The sequence below is a fragment of the Lissotriton vulgaris genome, chromosome 10 (assembly GCF_964263255.1).
Source record: "Lissotriton vulgaris chromosome 10, aLisVul1.2, whole genome shotgun sequence".
NCBI lineage: Eukaryota > Metazoa > Chordata > Amphibia > Caudata > Salamandridae > Lissotriton > Lissotriton vulgaris.
In genome coordinates this window covers 483077187-483099993 of record NC_141698.1, presented here as the reverse complement: position 1 = coordinate 483099993, position 22807 = coordinate 483077187, and the positions used below count along the sequence as shown (strand labels likewise).

The following is a 22807-nucleotide window of genomic DNA, read 5'->3' as shown; positions in this document are numbered from 1 at the left end:
CTAGGTGGAGGTATATAAGGCCTATTAGAATCCGATACAATGTTCCTTCTGTACAAAGCCTAATCACTCTCTGTAAATTACCAACGGACGAATTTGTTTGTTGTCAACTCTATACATTTTTTAAGATTTTCTTAAAACGGCCTTAAAGTTGATTATGCTAATGATTTTAAACTTTTAAATATCAAAAGTTGACTTTATGACCATTCTATAACGGATTTAATTTTATTTTTTCCGAAGGTCTATGTAAATCTTGAAAAATTATCTCCAGACGACATATGTTTTACATGTTTCAAAGTGGTATAAACTCTTCAACAGATTTGAGTTTAAATTGTTTTAAAAGAAAGCTATGATGAATGGATTCAGCATCATAAATGCTTAAAGTTGATGTTATGAGTATTCTGTTAAATGTTTTAAAATCATGTTTGTATACTTGTTGACCTCAGTCGAGGTCTATATAAAAAAAAGTTAAAACATTTTAAATTGAAGCATAGTTAGTGGTGGTCCTAAGTTCTAACTGCAATGAGTTCCATGCTCAGGGAGAAGTGACTGAGAACCCAGTCCCAATTGTTCTCTTCCTCTTAAATTGAAGGATACCAAGATTGTGTAGATGACTGGATCTCAGTTCTCTGGTGGGACAGTATTTAATAACCCGAGATTTGATGAAGGCGGGACTGTCATTATGTAAGGCCTTGATGATCGTGCAGCATACTTTGAACATTGTTCTCTGTACGACTGGCAGCCAGTGCAGATCTTTAGTCACCTGAGAGATATGACAGAGTTTGGGCAGATGATATATATGATATATCAGCCGGGCAGACTGGTTTTGATCAGCTGGAGCCTACATGTGAGATATTTGTGGAGAAACCGATCAAGGGAGTTGGCATATTCAATTCTTGACAGGACTATAGCCATAATGTCTTGAATCAGGGCATCAGTGGTGAAAATGTTATCTTCTTAATGCAGCAAAGTTGCAGGAAGCTGGAGGATGTAACTGCGCCAACCTGCTGTTTAAGTGATTGCTCTTCATCAATGATGAAGCCAAAGCTTTTTACCAACTTTTGAGACAGGGGGGTGGGAGAGCCAATCTCGCTGGGCAAAAAGAAGGGGTTCGAGTGATCCAGCTTTTTATTGGCAATTACAATCTGTTTTGTCAGAGTTTAGCTTCAGATGATTGCTGTTCACTCAGTCCCAGATGTCCAGCATAGTTTCTTAAAACTGCAATCTAGATTTAGAGCTAACAATGATAGTAATTAGCAGTTGCAAAAACAGGAAAGTAAATATATTAACTTTCCTCTTTTAAAGAGATTTAACCAGGGGGCAGATAATTCAATTAGATCCCCACCAAGCTAAATGGGAGAAGTCAAACCAATTGGAATCTGTTTAGAAGAAATGAGACAATGGTGAGGCTATGGTGGCCCCCAAATGAGGAAATCCCGCCAAAAACAGTACTATCCGCACGTAACCTGGGAGTCAGATTTGATGAAAAACTCTGTTTTAAACAACAAGTGAATGCAGTGGCAGGATCGTGTTTCAACATCATACGTGGTCTTCGAAAGTTTTTCAACTTCATCCCTTTGGAAGCAAAGAAGACAGTTGCAGTGGCACTAATTTCATCACGTTTAGACTACTGCAACAGCATATATGCAGGAGTGAATAGATCTACCCTGCACAGGTTGCAGGTTGTCCAAAATGCTGCTGCACGCCTGGTGCTTAATCTTCCAAGGAGATCTTCTGCTTCTGCTGCCTTAAAGCAGTTACACTGGCTCCCCATACACAAGCGAGTGCTCTTTAAGATACTGGTAATTACTTTTAGAGCATACCACAAAAAAGGGCCTAAATATCTGCTCCCACGGTTCAAGCCGTACATACCAAGTCGGAACTTGAGGTCATCAGACATGTGTCTCCTAACAGTCCCCAGATTTAGACTAGCCACCAAAGGAGGAAGATCTCTTGCCGTCCTTGGTACTAAAGCCTGGAATAAACTCCCACAAAGCCTACGGCAAATCCCCACTGAAATCGAATTCAGGAAAGCCCTGAAAACCTGGATTTTTAATCTACCAGACACGGCTAGTAAACAGTTAGTCTAGGCTCAAATAAACCTTCAGGTACTTTGAAAGTGATGTGAGTAGTATTTCCGGCCCACCATTCTAGGCTACGGTTTTTACAGCGCCAAGATGCTCCGTGGAGCGATAGCATGCGCTCTATAAAAACTATTTTACAATTACAATTACAATTTTACAATTACAATTACAATCCAGTTGAAGGCTGAGTCCCATAAGCCTGTGGTCCTGAAACGGTCAGTCAGAAGGGTGTGGTCAATGTTAAAAGAAAATTGCCACAAAGGGGCCATTTTTCAGTAGCCTGTTGCGTGGTAGGAAAATTAGCTTAGTTAACATTTACACACTAAATGCGGATCATATATAAACATTGTGCACGGAACCGCAGACTGCTGGCGTATACTGAATATCTGAGCTCGATACATTAACTGTGTGATAGTACATTAGACAGGATCCCTCTCCACCTAAGTCACAAAGGTAGTGCAGGCCGCCAACCTCCTTGCTTTCAGAGTGGAGAGGGCGAGATACAGACATGGGGAGAGGGCGAGATACAGACATATTGAGAGCATAGCACTCCATCAATAGAGTGTACTAGTGCTACTCCGCCTCACAATGCATGCACAGCAGGCTCTATTAAATTCGTCGGCCAGGATGAGCAGCATAAATACAAGAAGGTCACAAAATAGGGGCAGACTGTCAGACCATTCGCTGCTATTTATATTTGGGGCCCCTATCATGCCCTTATTCTTTTATGGCGCCAACAATCAGAACCATCATCAAAGCTTTATTTCGATATACAAGATATCATAAAAGCACTTACAAAATATAAAAACCACAATTCATAAGAGTTACATTTTACAGGATGGGTTACAATAAAAACATTCGTATTACAATAAATAATTAAAATGCATATTAAACATTAGCAGCTTTGAGAGTATTAGAAGATCAGCTACTATTAGGGTCATCTCATAGCCTTTGATCTAATCAGCCAAGCCCAGCTCAGGAATTTGGCAACCCCACACACTAAGCTTGTACTAGTGTCAGTCTTGAGTATTCTAAGTGCGGAGGAATGGTCCCTGGTCCCGAGCAATAAACACACAGGTTTAAGCCATTTCTGTCTGGGTTTTACATAGGCCGGGCATGCAAAGAAGACATAGGCGATACTTTCAGTGACACCTTTACAGATTGGGCAGTCAGGTGAGGTTTGGTACGGGGGCTTCCACTTACAGGTGTACTCATGCAGGGGGAGGTTTCCGAACCTGAACTGAATAAACAGGGATCTGTCTCTTGGTTTCTTAATGAAATCCAAGTAAGGCTCCAAGCAAGGCTTTGGTTTGTGCTGTTTAAAATCTTCAGTCAACCTTCCTTGGGCTGGGTTTCTTAGGTCTTGCTCATCAACCCAATTCCAGTAAACTCGCTTAATTTCGGCCTTGGATTAAGGAACTCCAAGCTCCCAATCAATTGGCAAGCCAGTTTCGTGCAGAAGCCTCTTTAAGTTGCGGATCCAATTAATTTTATGGGTGCCGTTAAGGCTCATGACCTCTTTCAAACCATCTAAGTACTTTAAGAGCTCCAGGGTCCGCCATAACCTAGCCCAATATAAGAGAGGCCGTCGCCTGGCTAGGTCCTGAATGGAGTGACGACCCAGATCACTCAAAAGTGCTTTTATGGGGGTGCCCCTTGGAAGGGATACCAGCTCCCTAAGGAATTTGTTCTCAGATGTGATCAGGCTGTTAATGCAATCGAAACCCCACAAATCTGCACCATAGAGGGCGCTGTCCACGGCTTTAGCAGCGTAGATATCCAAGGCAGGAGCAATGGGCTTGGAGATGGACATACGATGTTCTCGCCCTAGAGCACCAACCACCCTTCTATGATTTAAAACCATTTTATCCATGTGTGGCTGCCACTTCAAGTTTTGTGTAATTCTGATTCCCAGGTAGTCAAATTCTTTTACACACTCCAGTGGTTCTCCATCGAGGGTGATGGTGGATCTGGAAGACTTACTTGGGTTAAAGTAAAGGAGCTTGGTTTTCAATGTACTTATAACAAGGCCCCTAAGCTTACAAAACAAGCAGAAGCGGTTCAACAACTTTTGCAGGCCCACGGGGGTTTTTGAGACCAGCAACGTGTCGTCTGCAAAAAGCAGGGTGGGCACTTTATCACCCGCCAAAACCGGAGCATCTGCATTTACTTCAAGCAAAAAAGAGACCACACCATTCACAAATAACGAAAAAAGTGTTGGGGCTAACACGCAGCCCTGGCATACCCCTCGATTCACGGGTATTCTATCAGTTTTTTGGCCTTGAGATCCCCATCTAATACGGGCATAGGTCCCATCATGCATGCGGGCCAAAAGATTCAGGATTGGTAGAGGAATCCCCATCTCCTCCAGGATTAACCACAGGCGGTCTCTGGGAACCAGGTCAAAGGCGTTCTTTAAGTCAATAAATGCCAGATAAAGACCGCCTTTGCCAATGGTAACCACCTTCCAGTGAAGGAGTAACAACCTAAATACTTGGTCAATAGTGCCCGTGCATGCCCTAAAGCCTGCCTGAAAAGGAGAGATGATGTTCTTCTCCTCTACCCACAAGAGGATCCTCTCCAGGAGAACCCTGCCAACCAATTTCTGCCCAGCGTCTAGAAGACTAATGGGGCGATAGTTGGCAGGATCCTCCATAGGGCCCCTCTTGTAGATAGGAATCACCTCAGCCGCCTTCCATGAGTTAGGAACAGGTGAACCTGCTAGCAGTGCATTTATCAGAGTAGTAAAATAAATTGCCCAACCATCAGGATTGGCTTTGAAAAGGTCACCTGACACACCGTCCTGTCCTGGGGCTTTAGCAGATACTATTTTGGCTATTGCCATAAGGACCTCTTTTTTATCAACTCTAATTGGTACGAGCCGCCGGGAACCAGCATCCAGAGCACCGCTCTAATGCCCTGGGACTCCGGGCAGTTCAATCCCACCATAGAGTTTGGCAAAATGTTCAAACCATTCTCTGTCTGTAATATGATTTGGAATTTGGTTCGAGTCGCAGCCAGTCGATTTTCTAACTAATGACCAGAATAAGTTACCATTCTTAGTCTGGCTTGCATCTCTGAGGTTTTCCCAATGGGATTCTTCCCAAGCCTTTTTGGCGGCTATTATAGCCTGTCTATAGTACATCCTGGCCAACCTGACAGATGCTAAATTAGAAGATTTAACGGCAATAATTAGATTGTTTTTCCTCCTTCTACAGTTACTATCAAACCAAGTCTGAACTGGTTTGGTAGTTGCCAGACTCTTTTTAGCTGGGACCGTAAACAACTTGCCAATCTGATCCATAGTGGCAGTATAGAAGGCTTCTACCTCTGCTGGCCCAGCCACCTCATTGCATGCTGCGGATAGACTTAGTGTCTGCTCATCAAGAATACCATCCAGTGCGCTCAGTCTAGGTTCATCCAGGCAGAATCTAGGCCACTTAAGAAACCTACAACCAACCAACAACCAGAACCCTTACAGACCAGACTTTCTCTAGAGACCTTAGAGGCGCAATAAAGCAATACTTTACACACAACTGTGGCATATAAATTACAAGAGTAGCAGATTGGGATGCACTTATGGTGGTGTTGGGAAGAATGTGTGAGGAAACTGCATGGAGCTAAGATCAAATTAGAATGAGCATTTGCAATGCAATAGGTCTCGCATTTGCGACAGTTTAAGCTATTGGCATTGTAAATAACAATGCCTTTTATTTATGTTTTAAAAACCAACACATAAATATAAGGCATTGTCATTTACAATGCAAATGGCAGTAACTCTTGCAAATGTGAGACCTATTGCATTGCAAATGCTTGTTTTAAGTGTCTTCAGGTATGTAAAATGCGAACCAAAGTACAACACATGTAATGAGTTGCTGAAGCTCATGTAATTGACACCATGTGGGGCCGTCGGGAATCAAAACCCAAGAATAATGCTTCCAAAATTAGAGTTTATCCCGGAGTTTAGAGCACACCTCAGCCCAGCCAGCGTTTGTCCACTCATGCTTCACTGAAATGCTTGAAGACCAACTTCTGACCATATTTCAATTATCCCTTGTCAGCAAATAGCAGAGCTCTCTATGGGATATAGAAACAGAGCAAAAGGAGTAACCTTTCACCATCTTGGAGAGACCGTGGTATAGACCCTCTTGGTTGCAAGTTGTAAAGTGACAACAGTGTTCGCCCCAACTGCACGCGCTCCAAAAATCAAGCGAAGTAATGCCATAAATGAGCGGGTGTATTCCATATGCCAGTGGGAGTGAACCATGTGCAATTGGCTCTTGGGAGCTTGTACACTTCTGACTTCAAATGCTTGAAAGTTTTTTTTTTTGTAAAAGTGCCCCATGCTGCGTTTTTTCTTTAATGTCGGCCATGCCCCTTTCTTTAAACACGGCTCGTCTAAAGAAAGGAGAGCGGCTGCTATTAGAATGGGGCGCTTTTACTAAAAAAAGCATTAAAAATGGCGCATGGAGGAAGTACCTGCATTGAAGTGTGGCGTCCATGCAGCTGGGAGAGGGGCTGGGATGGTGCATATTTAAAAGTAATAACGCAACAACCATGAAGCAGGTGCCAAACTGAGATATTAAAAAGTTTTGTAGAAGTGTGTCCTGCTTGCTGCAGTTTCAGAAAACAGTGCTCGGAGTTTGTAATTAAAGCCTACCAAGTAATAACACGTCAGAGGGCTAGTCCTTATGGGAGGTTACATGATGAGACAAGGCTGTACTAAGGAGGGACAACTAAACCTATTGACCAATGAAAAGCCACAGTTTACAAAGGGCAGTAATAGGAGCCAATTAAAAAGATGGGCGAAAAATGAGCGGAGCTTCAAGTCCATACCTGAATACAGCATGCATCGCAGAGCAGCGCATGCGCTGCCCAGGCCCGCCATAAAAAACAATCACTGCGCACAAGTGAAAATCTTACATGACCAGAACGCTAAGTGACTCGAAACTGAAGGAAACTGCGAGATATTCTAGAGGTAAAACAGGCTTTACAGCTGCACTGGAGACACACACCGTACTAGCAACAACTGTACATAGAAGTGGATAAATTAGGAAAGTTGATGGGAGCATTACTAGAGAAGCAGATACCAAGCACACAGTTTTCTGAATTCCAGAACAATGACCAGTCTCATAGCAATATTCAGACATGCATTAGATCTACATTTTCAGCCTACCTGTCAGACCTGCACTTATAACCCCCGCAACAATATGATTAACACCTTGAGTACTATCTGGCTGTAACTGTTTTGTGCAGACTCAAAGTAGACCACCTTAAGGACTCACAGTACAACACTTAAGGCTTTGAGATCACCATTAAATAAAATTTGTATTATACTTGGTAGAAAACGGGGTCTACTGCCTACTGCATGTAGGCAGTAGACCCCGTTTTCTACCAAGTATAATACAAATTTTATTTAATAGATTTCAAAGTGTTGGCGTTTCTTGAAGCTCTACCACCACAGGATAATTCAAGCTTTTGCGTTAGATATCTGGGGGTTTTGTAGTGAAGGGCTTTGTGCGCCAGAATCGCAATCTTTAACTGGATTCGAGCTTCGAAGGGCAACCATTTGAGAGATTTTAGGACTGGGGATATATGCATATCTTGTTTGGTACCTGTAACCAGTCTACTCGCAGCAATCAGCAATGCCCTTAAAGGAGCCAGGGTGTATTTGGGGAGACCACAGAGCGTAGCGCTGCCATAGTCTAATCTTGGTAAGACAAGAGCTTGGACCACATGCTTAAAATCAAGTTGCGGAAGGAATGGTTAGATATTTCTAAGTGTCCTCATCCGGTGATTAGTCCCTTACACACTTTGCTGATATGATTCTTCATGTTCAGGTGCTTATCCAGAGAGATTCAGAGAGTTTTGGCTGAGTCTAGAATGTGGGGGGTGCAGTTGAACGCTGTATGGTGATTTAGCCAAAGGTTTGGCTTAGGGATGTGGGACGGAGGCGAGATGAGAAGGAATTCAGTTTTGGAGGTGTTGAACAGGAGATGGTTCTCAGTTACCCAATTTTGAGTAGATGTTAGGGTAGAGTTGAGTGAGATTATGTTATCCGGGACAGAGATTTTTAAATAAAGTTGGAAGAGAATGTTCATGGAATTTAATAAGTTAGCTAGTGGTTCCAGGAAAAGGTTGAAGAGTATGGGAGATAGGGCGGACCCTTGGGGTACTCCCATTAGAACTGGGAAGGGTTCTGAGAGAGAATGGTTTGCCTTGACTCTTTGTTGTCTGTGGTGAAGGAAGGACGAGAACCATTGTAATACCAGACCAGAGAAACCCATCCTGTACTTCAGTATGGATAGGAGGTTCTCGTGATTGACAGTGTCAAATGCGGAGGAAAGATCAAGGAGGATTAGGAGGCATGATTAATTTTGATCAAGCATTTTTAAAATGTCATCCAGAACATGAGTCAGCGCCGATTCAGTACTGTGCCCCTTCCGAAAACCAGATTGATGCTGGTCAAGAAGTTGGAAATTCTCAATATGTACACAAAGTTGGGATTGTATGCATTTTTCTAGTATCTTGGCGAGGGTGGGAATGTTGGAGATAGGCCGAAAGTTATTGAGGTCGGCTCTATCTGCATTAGTTTTTTTTAGTATAGGTGATACCTGAGCTGCGTTTAAGCAGTCTGGGATTGTGCCTTGTGACAGTGAAGCATTTACAATCCTTGTCCAGGTGGGGATGAGGGCATTCTTGATTTCTTTGAAGATGGCCGGGGGCAGGGGGTCGTTGAAGTAGTTAGATGGGTTGATATTTTGGAGAATCTTGTTGATGTCTTGTTCACTGAATGGGGTAAAGGTGTCCCATGATGCTTTGTTGTTGGTGTTCATGCTGATAGGTTTGCAGTTTTCTACAAGATCAGAGTGTGGTGCAGACCCGGAGGACGGCAGTATAACCTTCTTAGAGGAGAGCTCAATGGAGATGAGTCTTGATTTCTCAGTGAAGAAGACAGCCAGTTTGTCACAAGAGGGTGGGCTGCCTGCAGAAGCCAAGTTATTTGGAGCTACCACTGTTTGCTGCTTGACCAATTCGAAAAGCTTCTTTGGGCGGTTTGCAGCTTGATCCAGTTGGCGTCTGAAATATTCTATATAAATACACAAAAACCTGGGTGTCTGATAGGAAACAAATGTGTTTCAGGGACCATACACTGTATAGAGTCTGTAAGATGTATAACTAAATAACAGAATGGACTTTAAATAAAGTTTGACAATCCAACGCATGTAACCGACAGCAAAAGTAGGTGAGACCCAAGATCCAGAGATGGATTACCATCAAAATCTTGTTGGTGATCTCAATTTTCTCATCTGCTCATCCACAGGGCCGGGCTGGTGTGTCTCTAGATTGGTGAGACTACTTCCAGGACCGCCTGGTAGGACTGGGGTCAAGCCCACAATCGCTTGTTTGACCATGCGTGGGATCACCAAATGGAGCAAAGAGCAGTGCAAAGGGTGAAGGTGTAAGGAAAAGTGAAGTTAAAAAGGAATAGAGAACTCACAGTAAGGAAACTTTAATGGCTGTGAGTTTCTTTCTATTTAAAAACCAGAACAGCGCAAAACCGCAGTTTAAACAAATGACTGCTTAGGGGCCAACATGTTTCTGCCATACAGGGGAAATACTCCCTTGGCTTTCATCAGGGCCTCTGTTCTTAAGGACTTTTGCTACTGCTAGTGCAATACACACTCATAAAGAAAAAGAAATAACTGTGACAACTTTAAAGGATATATTTTCTTATTCCTACATGTCAGCTGGTGTATAAATCACCCATCTCGACAGGGGAAATTACCTCACCTCACCTGGACCAAACTCAGAGTAAGGGAGGCCACGCTCTCTCCATCGTTACCCCGAGCAAAGTCTGAGGTTGGGGGAGGCCCAATATTCTGCCTTAGTGGTCTTGACTTGTTTGTTGTAGAAGCTCCTAACATCTCTAAGGAGTTTTCGTAGTTCAGCAGAAGGTTTGGATCTCCAGGCGCGTTCAGCAGCCCCAAGGTTGCAGGGTTCCGTATTTAAGTTGTCGTTGTACCACAGTTTGGATTTGTTTGAGGAGGCATTTTTTGGTTGGAGTGGTGCAATGTCATCCATATTGTTGGAGTTAGTAGAGTTGTAGGAATCGGTGAGTAACTGTACCTCGACCAGGTCAGCTTGGGAGGAGAGGGCAGATTTACAGTGGATCTTTTGTCAACTGTATAATTCCTCAATGTTTATAGACACTGCGAAATACACCACTGTCCGCAGCACTTTTCCATTCTTTCTCATAGAAACATACCCAATACCATTCAAAGGTAAGGTCAGTGCAATAGTGCCTAGTAAACGGTGAATGTGGTCAAATCATATGCTTGGTAGTTTAACACATGGGTTGAACATTTGTTTTACAAATATTTATCTAATTGTAAGAACAGGTCAATTGTGTCAACTGTAGCCTCTGATACGCACACTATGGGAAATAGCTGTGTGTGCTACTTGCTATTGAATTATGTCCACTTCCTCCAATGTACCCAATTAAGAAATCCAAATCGTGGTATGACCATACTTTACTTACAAGGAAAATACCTTGCCTAAACAAGTCAGCATCTTTCAGAGAACACTAGAGGTCACAGATTTAAAGATGCAGCTAAAGAACTAGAGAAGAATTATAAAAATATATCTGGGAAGCTAAGACTCAACACAAGGTACATAAATTCTCAGAACACCAGGCGGTCATCTCCCAAAGAAAAGGCAAAATATTATTGAAAATAGTAAGCACTACTGGCGATAATAATTATGACACAATATATTAGTTATTCATGTGCAAACCTGGGAAATGGATCTTGCAAGAAATTTCAAGAAACATCCTAGGGATCCTATCAAGCCCTGAAGAAGGGTTTTGCCAAGCTGCTCTTAAAGATAGTCTGGGTACAGACAGACACATTCCCTGGCTCCTGCTCTGTACTCTTTAAAGTACATCCTATTTCTGGGTCTTAACCCTAATGTACAAAATCATACTATCTAATGGACAAATTCTTACCTCACTGGTTGGGTTCCACAGTCTCATCTATAGTTTAGGACCCATAACATTGTGTTGTTTAGTAGCGATTCTAGACAGTCTATTGAAACGTATTCTTCCCTTTATCAGCCGCTAGTTTGCTTACTTAGCAATTCTGGGGTATAAATCAAGTAAACCAAATAAAAATGATAAATTAATGGTTTATAGAATATGCTGCAGCATTTGATAGCGTCAACTTACCAAGTTGTGGCACAAACTGGATAGATGGGAATTCAATTGTTCATTGTTTAGCGGCTCCTTATAAAGCTTCAAACAGTCATGAATACATATTTTAGTGGGAGATAATCAACATACTAACTGCATTGGCAAACAGCCATAAAATTCCCGGCCATTCCAGTTTGTACCATAACTTGGCAAGTTGACACCATCAAATGCTGCAGCATATTCTATAAACCATGCATTTCATTAATTCCATATTTGACCTGTATTGTAGTGATGTTTACTAATCAAATGAAAAAATGTTATTAAGCATTAGGAATCTAGTAAAGAATGTTAATATTCATACTGTTATAAAAATTATAAAATGTCTTGATAGTTCTGCTAGTATCAAAGCAAATTGAGGACTATGCATTCAATGCCAAAGAGGCATTGCTTAACAGAACTATGCAGTGCTTCTCCTATGCCTCGTGAGACTGCAGACACTGCTATATCAATTTTCAGTTGCAGGTCTACAAGAATGTAGATGCTGAGGCTTTCTTTGGCTGATCGCTACACTAGGATACGCTTATTTTGGTATTTACATTTATGTTATAGCACACACATCATCAAGGTAGATATGCCAAGTGTCTCCATTTAACACCACTTAAGAGAGATCACAAGGGCAGACACCACGTTCTTCTGCCAAATCAAATTTCACAGAGGATGGTCACCTTCATATCAGACCCCAAAATCCAAATCAATGGCACTTTCTCCAGACGCACACACCCTGTAGGCTCCAAAGGGATCAGTGGTTCTCTCTGATCCAAAAAGGATTCATCCAGGCAAGATACTACAAAGGGCGTTGTAAGATAGGTGTGTTCCTCAACCAGACATACCATCCAAAAATCGGAATTGTTTATGTCAAACTTAGGTGGGAATTCTAATTCCAAAGCTGGTAATTATTTAGTTACGTATTTCTTATGCGTTGGCTATCACCAAAAGGTATATTCTTGCAGAACGTTTAGGTCAAGAAAGAGACAAAATATCAGTGACACCGAGCCTGCCCTCTAGAAAAGGAAACAAACATCTTTTCAAGGCTCCTCTGAAGTTTGAAAGCTTCCTAATACCTTATCTTGGCTGACAGCGCATTCCAGGGTTTCGCAGATTATGACATAAAACATCTAAGAATACCGTAGTGAGTGTTTAGATTAGTAGAAACGGGTGAGTGGAGTCAGAGCAGAGGCACAAACACAGCCTTATGAATGAGGCAAAGAGATTAAGGAGATTAAAGGAGACCCCGTTGTTCACAGGTAGCAGTGAAGGAAGCCAAGTACAGAAGCAATGACGTTTCGAGGGTGTGCTTACTCACACAGTGATTTCTGTATCCTGACACTCTTTCCCTCGGCCCCTGGATGCCTGCAGAAGCCATCGAAGTAGAATGGTGTCTTTTGGCACTTGAAAGTGATAGAGGCGGACATTTCCATACCAGCTGTAGAAGGACAGATGCTGAGCACTCTGTGAGACAAATTCTGAGCTGTAGATGAGGTCTGCAACAAAAGACAAGAAGCAGCAGCAAATGAGTGGGAGCAGAATGCAAATGGGAGCCTCGTGGGATGGAATAAGAACAACATGCAAAGGACATAGTTCAGCCACAACCACAAAGGTTGACATTTAATTGTAATAAAGAGCATTTAGTCTAAAGCATTTCAATCATTCATATTTCAAGGCTCGAACTTTGGATCACACTGATTGTACTGAGAGTCCTAAAACAGCAAATCTGAATTCATTCAGCAGATTGAAATTATCTGTACATTTTTTATTTATTTTTAGAGTTTTCAATAGCGCAAACGAGACCCAGTGTAGGGTATCAGAGCGCTTTACAAACAAAGCAGAGTAAGTATAAGACATCTCGCAAAAGCAGAGCAGAGAAAGTATGAAAAATACTTTTAACATGGTTCGGCAGGTAGCAGAAGCAATAATAGCGATGATATGTTCGGGGCAGTAGGAACAAGTTTGGGTACGAGTAAGTCATAGGGGCGAGGGTGTCATTAAGGGGAGTGTAGAAACCAGTTTGAAGTAGTAAACTGTTTCAGTGCCTTGCAAGTCAGTGAAAATAGCTTGTGTGATAGTAATGCACCATACAGTGAGGCATGTGCGGCATTAAGGGAGGAAGTTACTCATGAGGAATGATTTTGCTTCCCGTTTGAATAGTGGTGTAGAAGAGATATTTCTGATGCAAGGAGGTAGCGAGTTCCATAATCTTGGTGCCGCTCTGGAGAATGCTCTATCAGAAGTTTTCTTCTTGCTGAAGCAAGAGGGTTTCAGGATGAGATTTTTGGAGTTCTTAGAGTGTCTGTTACCTCCAGATAAAGTAAGCTTCTGCGATAGGTACTGGGGGGTATTTAGGTGTAGAGCTTTAGGAGTTATGCAGGCCATCTTTAGGTGGATTCTAGCTTCCTAGGGTAGCCAGTTGGGCACCTTCAGGTGTTTGCGATATGTGGTCAAATATCCTAGATCCTGTAAGGAGTCTTGCTGCTGCGTTGAGATAGCTTTTTTTGTAGGGGCTGTTGAGATTTTGGGAATCCCCGAGAGGGTAGTACATCTATACTCCAACCTCGAGATGACTAAAGCCTGAACTGCAGTTTTGAGGTCAGGGTTCTCAATGAATGGTTTCATTTTTCTGAGATAGCCAAGGTTAAAGCTGGCATTTTTTAGCCAACAGGTTGATGTGTGTTTGCATGTTAAGGTTCTTATCCAGGGTAACTCCAAGCCATTTGGTGGAGTCCACCAGAATCGGCGTGCAATTTAGAGCAGTCATCATCTTAGTCCATTCCATTTCTTTATCCTCCGAGAGTTTTTAGGGGGGAGATTAAGAGAAATTCCGTTTTTTTGCAAGTTTATCTTGAGGAAATTGGTCGTTAGCCAGTGGACGGCCTTTTCGAGAGCTTGATTCATCATCTTTTTCTCTTCGATGGAAGTGATCTTGATGTAAAGTTGAGTCTCGTCGGCGTACATGTTGTAGGAGATATTCGCCTGCTGTAGTAGTTCGGTTAATGGTTCAATAAAAAGGTTGAATAGCGTGGGGGATACGGTGGAGCCTTGTGGTACTCCTAGTAGGTTGGGTGAGGAGGGAGAGAGATTTTTATTCACCATGAATGATTGCGTTCTGTTTTCCAAAAAGGATTTGAACCACTGAAGGACTGTGCTGGGTAAACCCATCCTGTTTTCCAGTCTTCTTAGAATTTTGTCGTGATTGACTGTCGAAGGCTGAAGAGAGGTCGAGTGGGACTAGTAGGCAGGTTTTGTTACGGTCAAGAGTGAAGAGGGTGTTGTCTACTATATGCAGAATCGCTGTTTCTGTGCTATGTCCAGGTCTGAAACCCGATTGGCAGTCGTTCAGTAGTTTGGAATCCGTGATGTGTTGGTTCAGTTGTTGCTGAATACATTTTTCCAGGGCCTTGGCTAGCATGGGAATGTTGGTTATAGGTCGGAAGTTATTAGGGTCAAAAGGAGTCTGCGGTCTGTTTTTTTATGCTATGGGTGACGAACAGTTTATAGGCAATCCAGGACGTGACCTTGCGCTAATGAGGCATTGATGATTTTGGTCCAGAGAGGGGAGATGATATGGTGGATGTGGGGTAGGCAGTTTGAGGGGGACAGGGTCACTGAAGTGGTCATTGGGTTTGTTAGTTGCTAAGATTTTGGTGATGTCACTGAGATCGTAAAGTTTGAAGGTAGACCAATGAGAGTTATTTTTGGTCAAAGGTAGATCAAGTTGTTTAGGATTTTCAGCTAAATGTTGTAACCACTTTAGGAGACCAGCGCCCCAGCAACATGTTCAGAATCAAAGAGCAGTACACCAGAGTAAGTCAACAGCCCAAAGCATATCATGTGTTGATGGCATGTTAACCGCCCAATTGTAACGTATGTGTTGGAATGAATCAAAAGGATGACATTTGAAATAAAGCCATCTGGACACTCCACGATGCAGTTGCACTCAACCTGTAGGTAGGCTCTAATCCAGGTGTCTCCAACAACTGTGGTCGCTGCAGGTAAGAGTGGTGGGGCCGGCTGGGGTGGGGGGATTTTGAGAGACGATCACAAGGGAAAATGAATTATTTTATTTTCCCTTGTGGTCGTCTCTCGAAATCCCCTCAGCCCGCCCCCACCGCTGCACCGCTCTTCCCTGCTGTAGCTGGTCTCCAACCTCTTCTGCAGTAAGAGCTACATATGTTTAATTAAAATTATCCTGAGCTAGTAATACTAATAGGGTTTTAATACTGATCACATCAGACAAGCTTTCATTAGGGTCCACTTTATGCAATATTACCAAGAGTGATCACATCGGTTCTTAAGGAACGGTTCCCAGCAATAATGTAAAAAATGCTTTGTAAATGTGAAATATAGTTACATGGGTTATACATAACAGCCATAACTGCAATGCCCTGGCACCAAGTTACTACTAGTAATAAGTCTCCCAAACATCAGCTCATGAGTTCTGAAAATACACAGATTTCAATGTTGGCATACATTTGAATTCAGCTAAGCAAAAGTTTCTAATGTATTAGGCTGGGCTGCACACAGGAGAGCAACTTATGGGTTCTCTAGCAAACTACCAGTAGCTCACGAGCTACTTGTTGGAGTACCCTGATCTAATCATCACAAAGTGCAAAAGCTCAAGCAAATGCAATGTATGGTTCAGAAATAAGGGGTTATAAAACAGTCAAAGTTGACGTACACTGAGAATCTCTTTTTGAAAGCATTGATTAAACTTCCATATTAAGAAGCAATGCTAAAAATATTGGCCTTCAAAGGCCCCAAGGGCTTGCCCTGGTTTAAGCATATTCATACATCTTTGCCTTCACTGGGAAATTCAACTCTTTGGAGTAGCCAGTCTTTTAAAATACAACACTCCGCTACTTTGGTGAAAAGAGACAATTTTTTGGTTTTAGTTTCTTAAGTAATACATTTAACAATATTCGTTTTGGTCATTTGACTAAGAAATTCTTGTAACATAAAAATATAATGAAATGTTTATCGTACTTAAATGATGCAGAGGGACAGATTGCCAAGTCCAAGTATCTTAAATATAGGGCCAGTATTTTACAACTGAATATTAAAAGTGTAAATGCATTTACCTACGAGGTCTCAAGATACAACGGACTCCAGGAAAAAAAAAGCTTTATTTTGTATTTTTGGCCATATTCTCATTGAGAAGAGTTAAAAGTGGTTAATACCAATTTTAAAAAATACTGTGAATTTAGTTTTCTACTTGCACATAGTAAATGTAAAACTGATATATCATCCAGGGTTCAGTCGCTTATATCATCCAGGGTTCAGTCGCTTTCTTTGTCTAGTGTGTTGGAATGGGGGGTTCAAAATAAGTGTTTACATAGGTCTGGCCGAAATGTTTATTTCCATTAACATCATTTCTGGGACATTAGATTCAGGTAATTTCTGAGCATAAAACTACAAACCTGAACGCAAGCAGCAGTTTCTTCAAAGCAAGCAACTGGAACTCAATTCTAAATTACATTTTCAAGTACAATTTGTACCAGAACGGACCATTCTGTTAATTTTTTTGAATGAAAGTTGTATTTTGCGTAATTTTGTTGTAATTTCACATAATTACGCTACAGAAATTACATGTGTTTCGCACACCCCAAGATTACAGCTGGTTCTGCAAGGGCTTGTTACTGGTCCTGAATACTTCGTAAAGATATAGTTATCATGAATTGGCATTCAATGCTAAAAATGCTGCATAAACAAAATGTATGGTTTATGGATTGTCGTTTAATGGTGTTGGGACACACACACCCACACACACAACCACACACACACAACCACACACACACAACCACCACCTAACACCCACAACTACACACCCACACCCACACACGCACATAACCACAACCACACACAATCACACAACCAAACACAAAACCTCACATACAACCACACATACAACCACACACACACCCACACACACACCCTCACATACAACCACACACACACACAACCACACACACATAACCGCAACTACACACACAACCACATGCACATGACCATAACCACACACAACCACACACTCACACACAGCCCCCACACATACACACCACACACACAAAACCACACACACAACCACAACCACACACACAACCACACGCACAACCACACACACACAACACACACAACACCGCCTTTGGGACCTTATAAGTGTTTAGCCACGAAACAGTTGATGTTGTCGCACCAAGGATATTGTGCTGCAGAACTAAATACTTAGAAGGCCCCAAAAGCTAGACCTATTGGCTATGCATAGGTACCTGAGACTAACTCACTATCCAAGTGATAGCAAAGTGGTCCACTACATTTTTCAAACGTACTGCTAAAGTGTCCTGGAAGGTCTTACAAAATTCAATGGAGAACCCGTCAGGACCCGGAGCTTTGCCCCACCAGTGGCGTAGCTAGAGCTTTTACCACTTGGGCAGTCCCCGAGCTTGACGCCCAGTGACGGCAGGTGCTAGTAAGAGCGGGGGAGGGAGTCCACAGATAAAATAAAATTTAAAAAAAGAAGAAAACCACTTACCTTGCGCTCACCTCGCATGAAGTTCTGCCCCCTCATAAAAGTACCACCCAAAGCGCCCCATCTAGCTACGCCACAGTGCCAGACCCAATTGATTTGATTGCACTAGTGATCTCATCTAAAGAAATAATATCATACAGGTGTTTTCTCTCCAGCCAAGTGACTGAACACTTAGGAATAGATTTAAGAAAGTCTAGACAGGCAGATTTAACCAAAGGATTTAGAGGCGTATACAGAGTCTCAAAACATTTCCTAAACATCTTTAAAATTTCAATAGTCCTAAATTTGAAGTGCTCATAATTCACACAAAAAGAAGGTCCTTTCTTCAGATATCCCCTGCTATATGGCTCACCTTAGACACATGTTCTTAAGTAAAAGGATAATGTAAACATTATAGTCTATACAGTCGCCTTTGTCTATACTCTGGATGTGGTACTTACTCCTCCCCCCCCTCTCCGTTTCTTCACCTTTTCCTCTTTCATTGTTTGCATGACAAGGTCAGGTCCTGTACCTTGCTATATTTCTTTACACTCTTAGACATGTTCTCAGATTTTCTTTAGTCTTACTTCAATTAGCTCTATTATAAGGAATTAAAGGCATTCAAATCTTATACTTTATTGCTTTACGGGAACTTTTCTATATTTTTCTATGCCACTAATGCCGGTCTTACGTGTTTTCCGCATTAAGCTGACTTTTGGTAAGAAGATGTACTAATAGGCATATTTTATTCTATGTACTGTAATATAATTACTTATTTTGTACAATGATATACAGCCTGTATGACAATGCCTGTGCATCTTTGTACTGTACTTTGGTTATATAAATGCCAAATAAAATGTATTGAATTTTTTTTTATTTTTCTCTCCTCAGGGTGATACCAACCTCTTTAAATACACATAACACTCTTTCCAGAATTAAATTATGTTCCCTGATGGTTTCTGGAAAGAATAGCCCAATATCTTGAAAAACTTGGACACTAGGAATGCCCACAAAATGGTATCCATAAATTTCTTAAATATGCTTGCTGCAGAAGCCAAGCCAAACAGCATACACAAAAATGTGAATTCGCCAAAAGGTGTAATAAACATTGTAAAATTTTGGGATTCAGCAGCAGTTAGATTTGATGGTACGCGATCCGAGGTCCAACAGGGAAAAGATTGTAAACTTACCCAGACTGGCCAGTAATTCATGTACTTTTGGTAACGAGTGACAATCAATAACAATATAAAGGTTGCAAAGATCCACACAATCACATCTCCTCTGTTTATTTTCATCTCAATACCTACTGGGCGTTATTACAAATAAAATCAACTTGTCTGAGGAACAAAGTTCTGTATGGATCTTCTTGTCCTGTAACGCCATCCACCTATCTTTTCTGCTGTCAAACAAATTAGCTGAACCGGTAATAGGAGTAGTACTAGTCAGCTGCAGACTCCAAAGTAAACTTGCTTCCTCAGCCTATTCAGTTCCCATCATACAGCAGTTAGCAGCCTAGCAAACTGTCTGACAGCAAACAATTACTTTCCACACACATTGCATAATTTCTCCTGCTTTAGGCATGAAGCATTTTTCCTTTCTTTTGACTGGTCTTAGGCACCGTTCTCTTCCAACAACATCATGCCCAATAATCTTTCCTTATATGCTTTCACAATATTAGCTTCATCTACTTCCCCACTCCTCCCACCGCATTGTCCATCTTGTCCTCTCCTCCACTCTTACCATAGGGTCAATGCCCCCTTGTCCTACTTTCTCTTCAGAATAAATTCTTCAGTATTGTCGTTCAAACCCTCCACTCCCTTCCCTACTTGTCAACTAGTTACTCTTCCTTTTCATCCACTCTGTCACCACAGGCTGTCTGTGGTTCTTTAGCCCATTTTAAGTGGTATGTGGCCAATAGAAAGACTTTTAGCAGACCTTATTCTTTTTCACAGGTCCTTGGCATTCGGTTTTCCAGCATTCAGTCCTACATCCTGCCAAGGCAGTAACCATACAGCCAGAGAAATAGTGAAAGGATGTGTTCTGGTCTAGAAATAAACTTGCTGTAGCTTCACAATGCACCTGGTACAGTGATAGTCAGCGGATGCAATTAAAATAGGAAAAGTAGTTGCTTCAATGAAGAACACTTGCAAATAGCATTTAGAGGGACACAACTGAATGGCCATAGTCAGAGAGCAAGTAGAATAAAGCTAAGGCAAGTGGTTAGCGGTGAGTATTAAGAAGTGAAACTTCACAGCTGAAAAACATAGCATGGTGGCTGAAAACACCAGGCGAAGAAGAGAGTACAGTGGATTAGCCAATTGTACAATGGTTTGTAAGGGCTGGTCATGGAGTATAAAGTGGACACTGAGTAACATAGGATAGCAAGTACAGTTCGGGGGGGAGGGGGGTATAAAAGTGAATAATTAAACAATGTGCTGTCTGCATCAGTAAGCGGAAGGCCAGGGGACACATAGTTGGCTAGCACTGTGCATGATGGAGGGAGATTGGTGTCTCCTGTTGTAGACTGGAGAAAAGTAGGACTAAAAGCCGGGATGAAGGTAAATAAGAGTGGTGGCTGGACAGAGCATAGTACCAGCTGCAGAGACCTGCAGGGAGTTCCTATGAATACACTGAGTGATGAATTTATGGATTAGGGTGCTGGCATAGGGCTCGGAGGTAGCGAAAACATTGGTGAAATTTGAAGTGTAATCTCAAGAGTATGCACAAAAAGCCCAAATGAAATGGAGCAAGATCTATAAAGCCATGACATATAAAGGCATGCAGATTATGGAATGTGTGAGGTCAATCAATTACGGGACAGTAAGTGCCTCAATTACGGGACAGTAAGTGCCTGGACAGGAGCTCAAGGTAGAAACCAGAACCATTGGTCGAGGCTCATGGATGCTGGGCAGAAGAGTGAAAAGGCAGAATTTGCAAATTGCCCGATTGCTGGTTGGCTTAAGGTTTACTTCTGACATCTGGTACAATCTGCATGTCAAAAACTGAAAATCTGGCGAGGCAGCCTGAATCTTCATGTTTATGTGGGCAGCAAAGGGAGTGCCATTACATCAAGTAACAGCAACATGTGTTGTTTATAGCACTATAGCACCGCTGATGGTGGTAAAAAGTGTTCTTTAAAAAAACAAGAAGGTGAAGATGGTAAGCCCTGGGGAGATAAGCTGTGCTATGGCTCAAGGCCAAGGAAGCAGTTTAGAAAGGGAAGAGGTGACATCAGGACAGGGTTTAAAGTTGAAAGGCTTAATGGAAGTATAGGCAAGAGGCAGGCATGAGAAAAGCACAATGACCCGAGGGAAGTGAATGATGGAGGTAGAGACATTAGGACTGAAAAGACATGCTGCGGCAAAGGTCAATGAGAAAATGTAGATAAGAAATGGCCGAGTGTGGGAGGACCAAGGAAGTACAGACACGCACTGGGGAGAAAATGTACTGGCTGGGAACTGTAGTGGGTATATTGGGCTACATATGAGAGCTGAACAGATGGTACTTATAGAATGGAAAAGAGGTGATCTAAATGTTTCTAGAGTTATTGTTGAGGGATAGACTGAGGGAGCCGAGAGCTGGTATTAGTCAAGGAGACATAGGTAAGCATTTAGTGGAAAATCTTGGTGAAATATGAAAGGCGGTGTCCGTGGCAGGGGCAGAAGAATCAGAAGATATGGTGGGAAACAAAGCTGGCAAGATAAATAAAAGTGGATGCATTTCAAAGAATGCTGACCACAGAGACAAGGTAGAAGGGAAGCAAACCGGTGAGATGGATCAATTTGTTAAAGTTTGTCACCCACATGTGTGATCTGCAAGTACTGAATTAAAATCCTGGCACGGAAGACACATCACCTTCCATACTTCCCAGGTTGATAAGAGGAACGTCATTTAATTTAGTATGAGCTACGTTATTATTTATAGCAGTTAAATAGCAAAGCAGTGCGATACACAACAATTTATTGAAAACTAATTGCAGGTATTATCAATCTGGAAGAAGGCAAGGAGGGCAACTACTGGAGAGAAAATGTGCTGTGACTCCTATTCAAAGGAGAAACAGAAATGTTGCCAGATAGGTTGTTCAACCAATATTTAGCACCACCTGGCCAACAAATCCTAGGTGAGCACTATTTATTTAGCATCATGTTACATTTTCAAAGTATTTTGTGTCATAACATGCCATCATGTCCTTGAAAGCGACACAGATATAGCACATGTATCACCAATAATACATTCAGATCAGAATACATAATACAAACAATACTCAATAAACATCTATACAAAACATGAACATCTATACAAAACATGAACACCATGTAAAATGTCATTGCCTCCAAACATCTTTAGAGGGCCCCAGTCCTTGTGCGATAAATATACAAATAAGCGGACAAAAGCTAATTCAAGAAGTCCTGCTTGTTTACTGAGCTGAAGGCTACTCGATATCAAGGGGTCATTACACTAGGGGGAGATACATTTAATTAATAGTTCCCTGAAGTGCCCCACTACTGTCCTGACTTCCTCTCGGAGTCAAAGCGTTTCAAACCCTGAATGATTCTAGGGTTCTCCTCAGGACGTGGACTGGAAATGGCCTTGACTGTGAAACATAAAAACAAAGGGGAATTGGTGTCAGTGGTTGTGAGACCTTTATATTCAAACTATAATCTATCTACCTCCATGTGAATCACCTGATTGTACTGCTGAGGCAGGTTGGGCTGCACGCGCTGTGCGCGGCTGTTCATCTGTCTTGTCAAACGCTGTGAAGGGGCATTAAAAACATGACACACGCATTCCTTTCTCTCCAGAGCTCCAGTTGAGAGGGAATCGCGGTTAAGGCTACGCAGGGCTGCCCCTCGCAGGAGCCAGTGACCTCTTGAACTAAATAGACAACTTCTAGGTAGGATAATATACCGTACCGCTGCACTGATTTCAGCAAGATAGTTGGCTTATACACATAGAACTCATACAAATTCCGCTTCTTCC

At 42.0% G+C, this 22807-nt stretch overlaps 1 protein-coding gene across 1 annotated transcript in view; it reads right to left on the bottom strand.

The window, feature by feature from the left end:
• PGAP6 (post-GPI attachment to proteins 6) overlaps positions 1 to 22807 on the bottom strand; it is a 654474-nt gene that overhangs the window by 618649 nt on the left and 13018 nt on the right. The window contains exon 2 of the mRNA XM_086941336.1: positions 12635 to 12812. Within this exon, the coding sequence (XP_086797462.1) occupies positions 12635 to 12812 (178 nt within the window). The remainder of the gene's footprint in view (positions 1 to 12634; positions 12813 to 22807) is intronic.